Here is an 18263-nt window from a genome sequence, read left to right as displayed (position 1 = left end):
TTTCTCTCTCCTTTGCTCTCTCTCTCTCTCTCTTGTGCTCTCTTTATTACTCTCGTTTCAATCGTGACGATAACTCCATCTCTTCGTCTTTTATCTCTTTTCTATATCTCTTTCATTCGATTATCTTTTCGATTACGCGTTTTACTTGAAATAACGATAGAAATCGAAGTGAAATTTTTCTGTCTTTTTTCTTTTTTTTTTTTTTATATATATATTTTTTTTTTCTTTCGTGGGTTTAAGGGGAGTAAGTATGCGTTGGGTCATATTAATGACGTCCATCAAAGATTATTTTGCTAAAGGGTTTATTTTGTTTTTCATGGATCGAAAGAACGAGGAACAAGAACAGTCTGGATGAGGCTCGGAATTCGAGAAGATATGATAGGCATAGAAAGTACTCGTGATTAATGTCATAATAATCTGTTGATATATTTTCGCGTGAATTGTATTTACAAGGGCAAATAATAATATATAATAATAATTTTAATAAGAATATAATATTAATAATAATAATAATAATAATAATAATAATAATAATAATAATAATAATAATAATAATAAAGAATAATGTAATAATGAAGAATAGAATAATAATAATAATAATAATAATAATAATAATAATAATAATAATAATAATAATAATAATATATAATGATAATAATAATATTTGATAATAATGCTGTATTTTTGTTAATATATTTATATCTGTTTATAATTTCGCGTTAATAATCTTTACGTAACATACTTATACAGCATGTAGACCGTATTATGTTCATATTTATAGGGCCGATTATACAAGAATTTTACTATTGAGTCTATCTACAAAGAGAAAAGGATTGGATCTAGCGAACGTGGTCGCAGGTTTCTATCTTCATTTTTATTATCAATATCATCGTCATTATCATTGCCGTTATCATTTGTGGTATTTCGCATAATAAGATCGATTGGACTTTCATCCTTGGCAAAATACGAACAAGTTGAAGTTTTACTTTCAAAGTGGCGTACCTTCAAAGACCGGGTCAATTAATGAATTTACAAGTCGCTAGTTTCTACTTAGTCTAACAAGGTATGGGGAGGGGGGGAGCAGGGGTGAACGGGGTAATCGCCGAGGGAGCGTAAATTAGTTTGTCCGACGTCTCAATTTTCCACGAGCGTTTTGCTTTCTCCTTTTCAGAGTAACGGCGTATGGCATTATGCGGTTTTGAGTTATATTCTTTGAAAAATCTTTTCACCGCATTAACCCTTTCGTTACGACGAAAGTGGCCGCCATTACGGTATCGCTGAATCGGTGAACAGGTAGTATACGCGAGTATATAAAAGCATATAATAATTAATAATAAAATCCGTTGATATAAAACTCAGCAATGTTGATACAAAAATTATTGACATCTTATTAAAATGTTAACTCAATGAAAAATTACTATATTTTAGATTGAACTCTATTGTAAATGAGGATATCTCGATTAATTAATTCAATGAAAATTTTGTCCGTTGACTATAGTCACTCTCGGTATACGTCGAACTATAGTCGTATTTAATAAGGAAAGAGTAACGTTAGGGTTGCGTCAAGTGAACGGAGACGATCGGACGAGCTAATCGCAAAACATACAAAGTCGAAAGTTAATGTTTCCTTTTTTTTTGCCTTTTCATATTTTTTCGAAATTAAATCGCAAGTTTGATGTCCATCGAGTGACGTCGCTCGTATCATCGTGAGGAATATGACGCCGTGCAAAAAGAAGAACGTTCTAATATTTGAAATATATATGTGGGTATATATATATATGTACATATATATATATACACACATATATGTATATATATATATATATATATAATATATGTCGTACACTTGATCGATCGATCTACCGATCTCTTTCAAACGCTATTTACAAGCCGCGTAACTCTTTTCACCCAAGAAAATGTTACACAAACATAGAAAGTTTCCTATTCTCATTGGAAACAATCGTTAATTGTGAAACGAGATCGTTCGTAAGAATTTTCGACGAAATCATCTATTCTCAATTATGTACACACAATGATATATAATCTAATTATATATCAATCATATATTTTCCTCTCCTTTTCCACCTTCTCCTTCGTCTCACCTCTTCCTCGCCACCCTTCGTCCCATCCCATCCCGTCCGAAATCGAGATATTGCACTCGTCTCTTTTGTGCGATCGATTCAACACGATCCAATTGTTCGTTCTAAAATTATATCACTCACATCGTCAATCGTCGATCGCGAATCAATCGACCCGCACAACGGCCTTTTTTCTCCCTTTCATCGTAAGACTCCTTCGGAAACCTCTCGGAACCTCGCGAGAGAATCGGTTCGTTCTCACTCTCGTTCTTGTTTAAATCTCTCGCGCGGCAAAGTTTCTTCCTAATCCACAAATATTCCCTCCCTCCCACCTCACCATCCCCCGTTCTCGTGCCACCCCCCTCTATCGGCTCGTCACTATCCTCGAAAGAGATTTCTTTCGTACGGAAGTTCACTTTGATTCTTTCGAGGAATCGTTCCTCACAAGATCTCGAAACGTCTTTGCTGAATGTCTTCGCCGATATTCGACTCGTACCTCGATATCGACGAACGATCGTCTTCCACATTTTCCGAAATGATGTCTTCGTTCTCGCTCGTCCTGTCGTATCACGCCGGCGAAAACGGCCTGTGAATTTGCGGCGGTTTTGGATTAGGCGGCGGAGTAGCGACCCTTATCAAGCCTTGACCTTGAGCCTGCCCCTGAGGAGTCTGCTGATTCGAGGATGGACTACCTCTGGAGGATGGCGTGTGTGGACTAGGCACGGCCACTCTCAAAGGACCCGTCACCGACAGATTCGTCGCCATCAGTGGCGGACTGTGAGCCTCTGAGAGTCCATCGGATAGCCGGGAGCCCTCGGATATCCTAGATATTCCCTCGGGTAAAGGATGTTGTGGGTGTGGATGATGTAACAATCCATCGTGAGGGTGTAGCCTTGGCGGTGGTAGCCCAAGTGGATCTGGTAGTCTGCAAACGTAGGATAAAAATATTGTTTCGCAAAGCACTCGATCGATCCTCCATCTATCGCGCTAACAAGTAATGTAATTCGTTTTCTCGGGGAAAAGGGGTGTTGATTTTTACCTGGAGCCAAGGTCACCTCTAGGTCCTACGGCTTGAAAGGGGCTACTTTCGGCCAACCTAAAAATCCCTCCACCTGCGATGTTCGGATGATTATGCTGTGGACTATGCGGACCAAACCGGAAACCAGCTGGCGGGAATTTGAAGGCCGTCGCGTGACCAAATCGGAATTGTGACTGAGTCGGATCAAAACGGAAGTTTAGGGAGGGTGGTGGAAGTGGACCGAGAGGACCCAATGGTACAGGAGATGGTTGATGAGTAGGAGGAGGAGAGGAACTCGGCGATGGTGGCGATGTTCCTCCAAGAGAAATATCAGAATCCTCGGAGTCGCTACCACCTGGTCCTGGACTCAATGCACGCCTAGCGTTTCCGTTTCCTGGGCCCGATTGTTGCTGCATTCTAAAGCAAAAAATACGAAAATTTAAATACATTCGCATTGTTTTATACGCATTTCTTCACGCGACACTGAGATTAATCCTATCGAATGGAAACTCGTTTCGTTTTTAAAGAAAAACCGACTCGTCCGTTGTAATACGGGTACGAAGAAACGACGTAGATATCTAAGTCTGGTTCGTCTTTTCTTTCTTTTATATCGATCAACGTTATCGTGGATCTGTTACTCGACGAACGTACGTCGAACGAAAAGGTTAACGAAGTTCATCGGCAGTACGAACTCTCGAACCTGGTCAGCCGTAGATAGAGGAGGTGCGTAGGTGTAAGATCATCGTGGGGAATTTTAATCGTTCCTCACGTTCCTCGTTCGTATATAGCTGCATGTGCACCTTAGTGAAAACGCTTTTGTTTCCAGTCATCACACCGGAGCGCGCGCGTAATTAATGAGTGGGTTCATCCTTCCCAGGTGAGCAAGGATTCACGGGAGAGTAACGATGATTCTTGAGTCGTGTTCGCTACTTTAGAGAGAAAGAGAGAAAGAGGGAACGAACGAGACAGAGAAAAGGGATCCACCTCATTACTCAAGAGATTAGGAATAGATATAGAAACTCGGCGAGACTTCCCACGCGACGCATCTTCCGGACGACAGAAATGACGAATAACTTTCCACATCAGAGATCTTAATCCTCACACTCGCCGACAGGAAAGTGTTATTTTTCCGTTGTATAGAATTTTTACCGCACACGACGATTATTTGCGCATTTAAATCGCCGACATAAATTTGATACAACAAGTTATAAACTCCGCGATAATGTTATATATTCGATAATAGCGTCATGTTTCAAGAGTTAACGAGGATTTAACGCGGACATAAAAATCGAACTTAATTTTTATTACTCGATCGTAAAATTGTAATTTTTTTTAATTCCTTTGCTTTTCTTCTCTTCGCTTCTCTTTTCTTTCCTTTCCTTTTCTTTTCTTTTCTTTTCTTTTCTTTTCTTCTCTTCTCTTTTCTTTTCTTTTTCCTTTGGCCCACCAAAATAAAAGACAAAAGTACTTTCGAGATATCAAGACGATTTTGACGTTTTGAAGGTAAGAAACGACGTAAGGTCGATGGTCTGAGCTATTGTCTACGATGAAGAGAATCCTTTGCTACTTCAAAGACAATGAGACCTTGCGGTCCCCTTAAAAGCCCCTCGAACTCCAGATCGATTCAACCGACAGACCTCCCAAGATCCTACCGTATTTTCGTTGCTAATCGAGTCTGAACCTCGTACTGTTACCACGGTAACACCTCCACCGATCTTGGAGTCGATTCTTTCCTCTTCGGAAAGACTCCTCGTCTTTCATTTTAACACTTCTCTACGATTCGATTCGATTCGATTCGATTCGATTGAAATTTGTTAGAAATCTATCAGAATCCACAGAAATTTATTCTCTCTCTCTCTCTTTTCTCTCTCCGTTGTAAGAAATAAGATGGTAAAAATACGAACAGAGTAAAAGGATGTAATACTTTTCGAAAGTATATATACGTAAATAGATACATACATACATAAATAAATTAGCTACATAAAACTAATCTAATTTCGTTGTTTGAACGTAATAGAAAGAATAAGGAAAAAAGAGGTTCTCGAGATAGTGGGATATAATTCGAGGTGAACAACTCTCACGTGGACCTGTTTGGAACACGTTTGGACACGGTAATCGAACCCGCACACGTATTCTCTCTCTCTCTCTCTCTCTCTGTCCTTTTCTCGCGTCTTATTCTTCGAGTACAAGACAGTCGACGCGTTTTAATTATGCTCAGAAACCGCTCCTCTTTGTCTCGCTCCTTACTCTTTTCATAAGACACCCGCACGAGCGGCACGACTTATTATACGCGCGAGGCAAACCCTCACGTTTTGTTTCAGCTGATCGCTTTGCCTCCATTCAAGTACCGAAGAGGCTTTGACGTGCGTTGCCCGGCCGAAAGTGCGGAGGCACGACGAGCTTTAGATGTCGATTTTTGTTCAAAGAAAAAAAAAGAGAGAAAGAAAAGAAAAAATAAATAAATAAATAAATAAAAAAAAAGACATTAAAAAGAAACGTATGGGGATGGGGGATGGTGGTGTAACGAGAAAGAGCAGACTGGAAGAGGCCAGGTATTACGTTACTCTGATCTTTTAATACCGAATCACCGCGCTCATTATTCTCGTCTCTCGTTTATTCTCTACCTGTCTATCTCTCTCTCTTTCTTTCTTTTTCTTTTTAACACACACACGTACACGCATACACGCGTACGTATAATACATTAGAAATACCAATGGAGATGGGCGGTAGGTCGACGTACGATTAATTACTCTCGAAACTCGCGTGAATCGTCGCGAATCGATCGTGAAACGTTTCGTTTCGAGCGTTTCGTCTTTTAAAAAAGAGAGTGCCTTTAGAGGCACTCTCTCTCTCTCTCTCTCTCTCTCTCTCTCTCTCCTCTCTCTCCTTTAACGATCTATACTCGCGGAATTATTTCCATGCGATTTTTATTCTCGCCCTTCTTTTCCCTTCCTCTTTCTTCTTTCTCCTTTCTCCTTTCTCCTTTCTCCTTCTTCTTTTTTCTTCTTTATTTTTTTTTCCTTTTTTATTTTTTTCTCCTTTGTTTTTTTTTTACTTCTTCTTCTTCTTCTTCTTTGCTCCTTTTTTCTCTACTTTTTTTCCCCTTTTCTTTCCTTTCCTTTCTTACTCTTATATCTCCACTCCCTTCTTCCCTTTTACTCTTCACTCTTCGTTTGATATAAAACTCCAAGACACATTCGGTTCACTTTCTGGGACGCGCGTGTAGTACAAGTTCCTCCTCTCTTTCGAGATTCGCGTTGCGAATCGCAAAACCTTATAAAAAGTTTATATGAAAAAGGAAAGAAAGGAGGAGCACAGGTGACGGAGATCCATCCTTTTGCCTTTGCCGTCCACGGGTTTGGCTGATTAAAAAAGAAATTCATCAAGCCGCGAAAGAGAGGGGAAAGTATCAGGTGCAGTCATGAGAGAGTGAGAAAGAAAGAGGAGAGATAGATAGATAGAGAGAGAAAGAGAGAGAGACTACAGAGACCGATGAGGATGCGCCCTGCCGTTAAGTATTTACGCCGCATGACGAGTCATTTTTGAAATCCCTCGTATATTATAAAGTATTATGCACGAACGACGATGACGGCGAGAGAGAGAGAGAGAGAGAGAGAGAGAGAAAGAGAGAGAAAGAGAGAAAGATAAAGAAAGAAAGAAAGGGTCGGAGCCGTGACCGAGGCTGCTGTAATTACGCGCGGAATGATGCTCGCTCGAATCGACGACGATCCCTTTTTTTTTTTATCTTAAACTTATCGCGAATCGAGTATTTCGTTCGACTCGAAAATATCTAGGAATTGATCGATTAACTCTATCTCTCCTCGCGAGTGTTATATTATTCTTCAAGGATTTTTCTCGATGTTTTTCAATCTTCCCCTCTCTTTTTTATTTCTTGATCGAACACATTCGTTCCATAATCTTTCATCGATCTAGCGAAGAAGAAAGGTAGTATAAAAGAAAAAAGTAGAAAGTAAAAAAGAAAGAGAAAGAAAAAAAGGGGGAAAACGATCGATTTCATAGTTATATCTCGATCAAGAATCCCGTCTGGAAAGGACCTCAAAGAAGAGTGACGGGGGATATCATTTTAACAGAATCTACCCCGTGTGTCAGGGGATACCGTGGATTTTGTGCGTGGTACGAGCCACGGTCTACTCTCTCTCCCTCTCTCTTTTCTCTCTCTCGCTCGATTTTTTGGACCAACCCCGTGCCATGCTAAATACCCGGTACACACAATGGGGTACATATCGTTCGAGAATCTGAGCCACGACGAAGGCTCTGACAAAAGGTAACTGGATACCGGTACGAGGAGGAGACGGCATGTGAACAGAGGCCCCGCGATTTTCAACCTAGGCAGGACCCACTCACTCTCTCTTTCTCTCTCTCTCTCTCTCTCTCTCTCTCTCTCTCTTTCTCTCCTCGTCATCCCCGACCCACTCGTTTCACTGCTTTTTTCGTCGCTAGCTCATTTTTAATAGCCGCTAATAGAGACGTTAAAACGATACGGGCCTACTTGCTCGAGTCGACCCCCGATGCTCAGTTCTTTCTTCGCCCTCACAACCCTGTCTTTACTCTTTCTCTCTCTTTCTCTTTTTCTTCCTCTTTCTCTCTTTCTCTCTTTCTCTCTCTATTTCTCTCCCTTAGCTTTTGTCTCACTCTCAAAACGAAAAGCCGACGCTCTTCAAATCCTCCATGCCAGATTTCTCCCAGGTCAAACCGGTTAAATGAGCAAAGGATACTACTCGCTGAGTATCTCCACTTACTTACATTGGAAACCTTACCAAACTTAAAATTTTCTCTATCATAGTTTTTCTATGTATCCTATTTAACGGGGAAAGGTTAGTTAGCTTTTCAAGATCGCGTCGTTTTAACTTTAGCAAGAAACGAACGAGCGGAAGTAGCGAGACGAATCGTGGCTCGCACGCGGTCTACTTTATCGCGATTGTGCGTTTCGACGATGCATCGGACGGATAAAGCGCGTAGGCACGTTACAAAGAAGTTCGTTCGTGTAAGAAAAGAAGAGAGTGAGAGAGAAAGAGAGAGAGAGAGAGAAGAAATAAAAAAAAAGAAGAAGAAGAAGAAAAGAAGTAAGTACTTTAACACGTTGTAGTGAACACGGTAAACGACCAGTACGTGAATTCGCAACATTTTGTATCCGGCTGGAAAGACGCTCGAAGATAAGAAGCTTGTTCGAGTTAACCGGACGATTCACCTCCGTCGTCCTCGGACGACGGCCATTTGCAACGACAAGAGCCCTGAGAATTCAGGCAAATGTTTGCTAAAGAGGGACAGAAAGAAAGAGAGAGAGAGAGAGAGAGGGAAAGGAAGAGAGAGAAAGAGTATCTTTCACTTGTTCCGACAACTTTCAATATGTTTGTCAAGATTTTTAAACCGAAAACGGATATCTTCCCCCCATCAATACATACGTATACGTACACAGACACACGTGTCTCTCTTGTTAAAAATCTTTTTGTTTCAATTCTTTTTTCATTTTCTTTTTTTTTTTTTTTTTTTTTTATATATATAATATTTTTCTTCGAAGGTTCATCATCGAGAGAATCAAGATATCGATCGTTTAGAATTTAATCGTGCGTCGAATATTTTCAGATTAGTTCGTGTTGATCGATTTGTAGCCGAGTAGATTCGTGCATTCGTAGATAGATGAGAAATAATTTTGTGATGTTATTTATCGAATTTTGTAAGAAAAGATAAAGGGAAGGGAAAAGGTGGACAAGAAGAAAGAAAGGAAGGAACGAATGAACGAACGAAAGAATAAAGAACCAAGAACATGTCACAGGACATTTTCTTTCTTGTCCATGAGGAAGGCAATGGTCATTGACTAGGGACGACAAACATTTTTCCTACAAGAGCAGCATAGACGGTTTCGAGTGTGTTTGCCCAGATACTCGAAAAAGGCCCTACCTATGTGTATGTGCCGGCCAGTCCGTGGGAAAAATCTTCGAAAATTAAATCCTTCTTGGTCCCGACCTTCAACGGTTGATGTATATAGATATATATACGTATAAGAGAGAAAGAGAGAGAGAGAGAGAGAAGTAAAAAGGCGAAGTCCTAATCCCGTTGTTTCAGACTTTCAAACTAGAAGAGATTTTAAAAGAAAATGGAGAAAAAAGGAAGTAGAAAAAGAAAGAGAAAAAGAAAAAAAAAATACAATCAATTATCCTCGGCCGATCGATCACCGCGAACATCTTCGAAATGGAAACATAGGTTGAGAAAATAATCGTGTAGGTAAAGACGAGACTTGTAGATCTCATCGAAGCGTGATGAGAGAAAGGATAATCGTTTCTAGTATTATTATTTTTTTTTTTTCACTACCGCCATCGTCGCCGCTACCTCTGTCCTCTCTTCCTCACCCCCTCCTACCCCCTCGATCCTTTCGTATCCTTTGCCGCTAACGCGTATTTGGTAGTAACCGACAAACTTACCAAATCGGCGAACTAACGATTGGAAAACTCAATTACCTACCTGGATGTAATTACTCGACCACCGTATAAGCTACAACGTGGTTTTAGCGAGTTTGTTTGAACGTTCGATAGTTCGACGTTAAAGACGAGTAAACTGATGGGAAACGTCTGGCGAAGGAAATACGTGCTTGTTAGAGAGCTAAATTCCAAGGGATTACTACGTTACCACGGATGTAGTAATAGTAGTAGTAGTAGCAGTAGTAATAGTAATAGTAGTAGTAGTAGTAGTGTAGTAATAGTAGTAATAGTAGTAGTAGGTAGGTAGGTAGGTAAGTGGAAAATCATTCTCGCGTGTGGAAGAAGGGAAGAAGGAGAAGAAAGACTGAGAGGAAGAGACAGAGAGAGAGAGAGAGAGAGAGAGAGAGAGACAGACAGAAGAAGGTGAGCTGCTGCTGCTGCTGCTGTTGCTGCTGCTGCTGGTGGTACTGCTGCTGCTGCTGCTGCTGCACGTAGGGCAGCTCGAATTTCAATGAACATTTCGAGGCACGAACTCTCACGGCTCCTTCTTACAATGAGGATTCAGCGTTTCATTTAATTTAATGACCCGTCCCCGTAGAAGCTGGGCGGTACATACATATATATATACGTACGTAAGTGTGTGTACACATACATGTACATATATATATATACGTATATACATACATAAGAAATCGCTCGGTAAATAATTAATATGTAATCAGACTCCGTTTGTGCGCGAGTAAAAGGGACACGAATGCTTAGGCTTCTTGTGCCTGTAGTATAAGATAGAAAAAGAGGGAGAGAGAGAGAGAGAGTAAGAGAGAAGTAGCAAAGGGCGCTATCGAAGCAACGCGAGAACGAAGGGTGTTTGCTGGCAAACATCGTGAAGAGCCTCTTAACGTGTCCTAAACGTTCGCGTAGGGTTCTTTTTGTGACGCGAAGTTGACGTAGAAGATGGAATCGGAGAAAGAATGAACAGAGAATTCGCCGTTCGAATTTTCTTCATCTTCCTTCTCCTTTTTTTTCACTTTTTTATTTTATTTTTTTTTCTTTTCTTCCTTTTTCTTTCTTTTTCCTTTATCTTATTTGCGCAAGTCTACTCGAGTAACGTCCTTCCCTTTTACAAAATAAATTCGACTTCTTTCGAATCGTACTCTTCCCATATCTTTGACTGTCCAATACAAATATTATTACGGATCGATCGAGTTTCGAAGAATTCGAGCGGACGTTTTCACCACGAAAGTGGACAAATTTAAGAGTTCGTGTTATAACGGACGTCTCTCAATTATTGTAAGAAGGAAAGAGAGAGAGAGAGAGAGAGAGAGAGAGAGAGAGAGAGAGAGAGAGAAGAGTAGAAGAGAGGAACCTCAATGCCATCCGATTGAGGCACGCGCCGTCGCTTAGAGCCTCTCTTCGAGGTTCGAGGGCCCTCGAATCGATTCGAGTCTCGTGGCACACTTCGGGGTAAATTAAGTTCCGCTCCTGAAATATGTCTGCGTGCCCTCTTTGTGTCTTTCTCTTTTACTTGCTACGTAAACGAATGAATTTGATCATTCACAGTTCTCCTTCAGAAATTATATATATATGTATATATAATAAATATGTATATATATTTATATATAGATATTTTATTTGATATCATAGGTGAGACGAAAAAAAGAGAGAGAGAGAGAGAGAGAGAGAGAGAGAGAGAAAAGACAGAAGATTCGATAAAATTTCGAGATGGAAAGGAGATACGTCTACTCGATTGGTCGATTAATACGAAACGACCTTAAGGAGTAATAGTAAAGTTGACGAAGGAGACCCACGAGGAAGCAAAAAGGGGATAGTCTCGTGGTAACCTCCTCCAATTCGACGCACGCTCAATTAAGCATATTCAGGGAAAAAATTTACTGGCCAAATTCTGCGCGACAGCCCGTAAAGTCCGCTGGTCTCGTGTTCAGGACGTAGAACGTTGGAAGCCGAACGAGAAGGGAAGAGAGAAAGAGACACACCAGGAGAGAGATAGAGTGAGAAAGAGAGAAAGATATAGAAGATTGTAAAAAAAAGGATGCAAAGGAAGGAAAAAGAGAGGAAAAAAGGAAAGGAGAAGGTTCCATTGAGGCAACTTTGTATCGTTTTTCAAAGACTCCCGTTTCTTCATCTTCCTTCTCTCTCTCTCTCTCTCTATCTCTCGCGACTTTAAAGTTTCTTTTCTCCTTTCGCTACTTTTTCTTTTTTTATCTTCACAAGAACGAAGAAGAAGAAGAAGAAGAAGAAGATCGTACGGCTCTGCTGGGTATAAGATTTCACGTATATACGCGAGATGGATCAGATTGGGTCGGCCTTAAGCCGTCGCAAATTACCCCGTAAGCCTTTTAGTCGCAGTGTGTGTTTCGTTGGCTGCACCCTAACTCCCCACTACTTTCCACTCGCGATCACCGCTTTCGTTCCTTCCTTCCTCTCTCTTCTTATTCCCCTTACACCCCTTCAACTTCCTTTACCAACATCATTCTACTACTATTACTATTATTACTACTACTACCACCACTACCACCACCATCACCCTCCTCCTCCTCCTCTTCCTCCTCCTCCTCCTCTTCTTCCTCTCTTACTCCTTAAAGCAGCGTTATTATTTTGTTGCTCTATACTATTCCAGAAAGCCCCAAGGGGTTTTGGCCAGCTCATTCTAAAGGGAATCTAACGTGAGTTTCTATCAGAATATATCTTTGCTAATAATTTCCAACGTTGGTTATCTCGGATAATCTCGCTTTCAGATTAAACATTTCATGCTTTCGTTTGATAATTACAGTAATTAATTATGTTCTTTCTTTCTTTCTTTTCTATCTTTTTTTTTTATCTTTGAAATCAATAGAATTCAAGAGAAGAATATAACGGTACATCTTCTTTACTTTATATAACGTTTGCCAGGACTAACATTATCAAATGACGAAGATACGAGAGCCCCCAGGCGCAGAGAGTAAAAAATTTAAATTTAACGTAATTTCAAGTGATTACCGCGCCTCGCTCTGTGATACACCCCTTATATATCCACCCCTTGATTGGCTTACATTGTCGATGCTTAACTGTTTCATGCACCACTGACCCACTAGGGGGGGATATCATTGCTCGCGATAGGGGTAACGTTTTCATCGCTCCCGGGCGCTTTTTGTCATTGTCCTGTTTCTCGTTCATGTTAAAATCGTTGGTCGTTCGATGAATTTTCTTGACGATGAAAAGAAAAAGAAAACAAAAATATGAAATAAAAGTGATAAAGAAAAAGACAAAAATTCATTACTGTCGCAAAAGATATTACCAGCAAAGATATTAATAAGTATTAATCGACGAGAATACTTTCGAGCGTCGAATTTATCAAAATGATAATAAGAAGGGATGCTGGTGTTCTAGGATGATACGAACTATAAAGAATTTACCAAGGTCACATGATACCATCTCCTTAACAATAATACACGGAACGTGTTATGTATGTACATGTGTGTATATGCAATGCGGGCAGGTATCGTGTGCGGGACGACGGAGATACCATCTCATTCAAGGATCAGGATCAGGACTGCAGTGTTGCATTACATCATCGGCTATGGCTATCCCTTAATGTACTGGGTGTTCTCCTTAACGAGAGACCCACAAATGAGCATCTTGTTACCGGAGATTTACACGAAATCGACACTAGCTGCTCGATTTTTCCTTGGAAATTTGTACTTCTTAACAAGAATGATCCCACGAGAATGCTTGTTTATGAGTAATTAACAAAAAAAGAAGAATAATGGAAAAGAAGAAAGAAACAGGAGAATCCAAAAAAAAGAAAAAAAAGAAAAACTTGAGCGGGAGCAACGAACGATGAAAACGTTTTATCCGTCAGGTGATTAACCTTTAGCAACGGTTGAGTATTATTATCGGAGTGGCAGGATATAAAAACTATAGCAGCCGCGGCCTGCCAAGAATGGCGTGGAGCGAACTGGTCTCCATTGTGTATTCCAGGTTTTATTGAGAGCTGTTCGAGTACTTAAGTAGGTATATATATACTATATATATATATACAGATACATACATACATATATATATATATATATATTGTATATATACAATATCAAAGTATGTAACTTATTTGAGAGACAATAATTCGATATGGTTCACGGATAGGAGAAAGAGAGACGGCGCTATGTCTTATAATATCGCGCGTAAATGCCTCTGTCGCAAGATTTACTACGTCTGATTAAGCAATTAAGCCGCTCCGAGCGCTTTGCGGCGTTTTTGTTGCGGTCCGGGAGCAGCTCGGTTCCTCGTTATACACTCTACCAGTTTTGATATAGAAGCCTGTCATCTCTTCGTCGTCGTCGTCGTCGTCGTCCTCTCTTTCTCTCTATCTCAATCTCTCTTCCTTTTCTACTTCATTCCTTCGTTCGTTCATTCGTTCATTCGTTCGTTCATTCGTTCGTACGTTCGTCGTTGGTTGGTTTGTCCTTTTCTTTTTCCTTCCACATTCGACCGATCATTCTACGAAGTGGCAAAAGGTAATAATACATCGAAAGTCTGGTCAGGTTAAACACAGTCGAGATGGTTTAATATCGTCATAGCACGTCATAGTCACCATGCCGACGAATCAAAATTTTCTTCCATCGAAGATGGATGACGTTAATTACGAAATTGGATCGTCCCAATCATCGTTATCTTTTTTCCTTTTCCATCTTCAAACATTTTCTTTTTTGTTCGATAGACGGTTTATTGTAATTGTTCAAATGCGCGAACGCACGAATAAGTAATGTGTGTGTATGTGTATGTGTATTTACGAGGGAATATTTCGTATCGAAAAACGATGGTTCAAGAGTAGTTCGTAGATAACTCGATTAATGTGAGCACCAAACGAGGAGAAGCGAGGAAAAAATCTCCGAGTTGATTCTTTCGCGACGAGAAAGAATCCGTTTAACTAATTTCTCAACCGGAACGACCCACGGCGCCGGTTGTTGATCCATTTTATTAATTTTTCTCATTCCGCGCGATAATTCGATCCGGAGACGAGAAAGGAGGACTAAGGGTATTACTCAGAACTCTCACGACCCTAATGTTTCCTTTTTTTTTATTTCTAAATTTCGTTTCTAAATATATAAATATATATATGTATGTATGTATGTATGTATAGTATATAAAGTTTTTTTTCAAGAGGAGAAAAAATAATAATAGTAATAATAATAGTTTTACAATAACTATCTCATTTCGATCACATTGTTTCTTTTTTTGTTCCGTTTTCTTTTTTCTTCTTTCTTTCTTTCTTTTTTTCTAAAGATCGACAAGGTTGACCACTCGAGGAGAGACCCTAAACGAGAATAAAACGCATTCGCGAAGAAAAATTAAATGCATTCACCGTCCCGAAAGTACGAAAAGGGCCAGAACGTAGGGGCGAATCAATTTCTGACGTACCGTCCTACGTGCCCGTGTAAACCAATTTCAGGCAATTTCGCGTCAAGAATAGCCTCTTCAACAATGAATTGACCCACGCGAAGACCTTTCCAATTTTAACCGATCTCGAGAATACTCGTAGAAAAGAGTATATATATATATATACACACACACACATACAGACACACAAACATATATTTATCACCGACTTATCTTCGATTTTGTCGTAAAACTCTACTATATTTCATTAAATCATATATCAAATTTAAACCGTACCATATAAACTTCCATTGAAAATCACGAGAAAAGCGAAAAAAAGAAAAGTTTTTCGTTCGCAACTTTTTTCGGACTAAGAAGTAAGTAAGTAAGTAAGTAAGTAAGTAAGTAAGTAAGTAAGTAAGTAGTGTGTCCTTGTTTCAAATACGGTAGACGCAACAGTGTTTAGGTTGTCTCACGGTACTTCGTCAAGGTAGTTTTCGTCGGTTGAACGAGCAAGAAAGACGAAAGGACGAGAAAGAGGAAGACGTTCGACTAGTGTAGTATATAAGAGAAAAGAAAAAGTCGAAGATTGCATCTCGAGTGGAGATGCTCGGCCAACCCAAGGGAATCCAGCTCGCCTTCAGGACAATTTTATCGTCTGAGTATTTTCACGGAGACGCGCGTATCCGCGTGTCCGGAGTGAAATTAGCGAATCTCCCTCTCCTTTCCTCTTCTCTCCTGTTCTCTCTTGTCCCTCCTTCGACCCCTTACCCACCCACCGATTCCCTCGAGGCTGCCGAGAATATGCCCCCGGTCCAACAAGAGGGGGTTGTCAAATGGATCGATGGAGTAGCGGGGAGATACGTTGGCAGCTATGTTATCGTCGAGAACCTCCGCCTTTGCCTTCCTCCTCCCCTCTCCTTTTCCCTTTTCAATGTTCCGAGTTCTTGAAGTGTCAAATTTAATAAGCGACGACGATTCGAGTCGAGTCGAGTCGAGTCGAGTCGAATTGAGTCGACTCGACTCGATTTCCACAACGAAGATAGTTTTATATTGAAATGACTGATCGTTGAAAGTGATATATCTTTATCTTTTTAATACGTTGCACAGATAAATGAAACAATATTATATTATACTAGAATGATACTATACTATGTTACTATTATGGTATAATATATGTATGTATATATGTATATATATATATATATATAGATATACAAAACAATATGTATTCTACGCGTCACAGTTTAATTTCCCTTCGACGTCGGTTAGAAACTTATTACACGTACCACAAAGGAGTCGATCCTGACTTCCGAGTAAATTTTCTTTACGGTGAGCGCATAAATTGCTGTGATAACTTCCTACATACTCCTCTCTCTCTTTCTCTTTATCTTTCTCTCTCTCATTCTTCCATCCCGCCCCTCTCGTGTTTCATACTCTCTCAAACTTGTACGATGAAGAAAACTAAAGAAGATAGCTTACTATGTATTAAGAACTTTATGCTATATATACATATACATATATACAATTATATATTGTATATATATGTAACATGGCGATGCGTCGAGCGTGCTTGAATCTTTCGTCGGTGCTAATTAATAAGAGGAAGAATGACGAAGAGATGGGACGAAAAGTAAGATAGATAGATAGATAGATAGATAGATAATTAGCTAGATGGAGAGAATAAATAGAAAAAGAGAAAGATAGATAGATAGATAGATAGATAGATAGATAGATAGAGAGTGAGAGTGCTTAGTTTAGGATACAAGGAGCTCGATATCGTCCTTCAACGGCATCTTTGTAACACAGAAATGGAGAGGCATTAATTGCCTCTTGCATATGACCACGCGTACGCTCTTGTCAAGTAAGTAAGTAGTTGACACGACCACCTGGGGTCAATATCGTGTTAAGAATCGGCCCGTCTCTAGAGACGATAGATGGATCGATCGGATCGATGATCGACCGGTATCGAAAGGGCGATACGAAAGGGAGAGAAATCAGAGGGTTGGTGGGGGATTTACGAGGGATGGGGGCAAGGGCTGACAAAGGAAAAAACAAAGAAAGAAGAAGAAGAAGAAAAAAGAAAGAAATAAGTATCCAACAGCTTTCTCTTTTCTTCTTCGTTTCTGGCGAAACGAAAGAGGTCGCTCCTTTTCGTTTGTTCGATGAAACAATTTTTTGGATACACGATGCGAGGAGTTGCATTAATCTTCGACATTTCTTTCGTGGAGTTTCGGTGGCGGTATTACATGCAGATTTTTCGTGGGCTTCTCCGTTCCGTTGAACGTGGCCCCGGTCGTTAAAGTTTTTGCAACGTCGGCTGCACCTTCCTATCCGTTGGTTGCCTTAACGGATATGCGTGTGCACGCACACGTATCCGAAAGTTTGCATGGTGTAAAAATATGTGTACATATTTATATATACATATATGTAAATAGGTGTATACCTATAATGTATATACGTAGGTATATTTGTATGTATAATACCTACGTATATAGCTATATATGTATATATATATATTAGATGCTTATCTCAAGGCGTTTACATCGAAAAAGAACGAAAGATCGTTTGAAAAGGAACCATACAAGAGAAGAACTACTACAGTGCTGTACATTAATTAACTGGTTATCTCTCTGCAAATCGGCTTCGCGTTTAATTCCACGTCCTAATGCAACTAACGCGCGTAACCGCGCGCACGCCCGATATTTGGCTGTGTCACGTGCGTGTCCTCGTTATTTTCTTTTCCTTTCGTTTTTTTTCCTTTTCCTTTTCTTTTCTTTTCCTTGTCTCTATCTCTCTCGATTTTATACTATCTACGAATAGTAAGTTAAGAATAGTAGATACGTTGAAAGAAGAGCGTGCGTAGGTTGTTCGTGACGAAGGTCGAGTTTGAAACTCTTGATAAATTGTTTTTTCTTTGTCGAATAATTTACAAAAAAAGATTTCTCTCTCTCTCTCTCTCTCTCTCTCTCTCTTTCTCTCTAGATCTCTCTTGATCCCTCTCTCTTTCTCTATCTTTCTAACATTACTTTCAACTCTCGCGTTAGAATCTACATCGAATTTGAATGCGTAATTTGACCTTCTCGAAGTCCCGCCAATCATATTATTATTATCATTATCGTCATCGTCGTCATCATCATCATGATTATTATTATTATTATTATTATTATTATTATTATTATTATTATTATTATTATTCTCATTCTTATTCTCATTCTTATTCTTCTTCTTCTTCTTCTTCTTCTTCTTTTTATTATTATTATTTCTACTTTTAATGTATATAGGAACGTTTCAAATGGCACGCGTGCTAAGCAATGATTTTGCCAGTGTGTTTAGTCGTAAGGACACGGTCTCGCA

At 39.7% G+C, this 18263-nt stretch overlaps 1 protein-coding gene across 1 annotated transcript in view; it reads right to left on the bottom strand.

Annotated features, from left to right (window-relative positions):
• Positions 1–440: 440 nt before the first annotated feature.
• The window catches only part of LOC127066260 (homeobox protein SIX6), a 45569-nt gene continuing 27746 nt past the window's right edge, over positions 441–18263 (bottom strand). The window contains exons 2-3 of the mRNA XM_050999758.1: positions 3118–3513; positions 441–3003 (exon numbers count right to left, since the gene is read on the bottom strand). Of these exons, the coding sequence (XP_050855715.1) occupies positions 2646–3003; positions 3118–3513 (754 nt within the window). The 3' untranslated portion in view covers positions 441–2645. The remainder of the gene's footprint in view (positions 3004–3117; positions 3514–18263) is intronic.

Source organism: Vespula vulgaris, chromosome 9, assembly GCF_905475345.1.
Source record: "Vespula vulgaris chromosome 9, iyVesVulg1.1, whole genome shotgun sequence".
In the NCBI taxonomy this organism is placed as follows: domain Eukaryota; kingdom Metazoa; phylum Arthropoda; class Insecta; order Hymenoptera; family Vespidae; genus Vespula; species Vespula vulgaris.
This window is presented reverse-complemented; position numbering and strand designations above follow the sequence as displayed.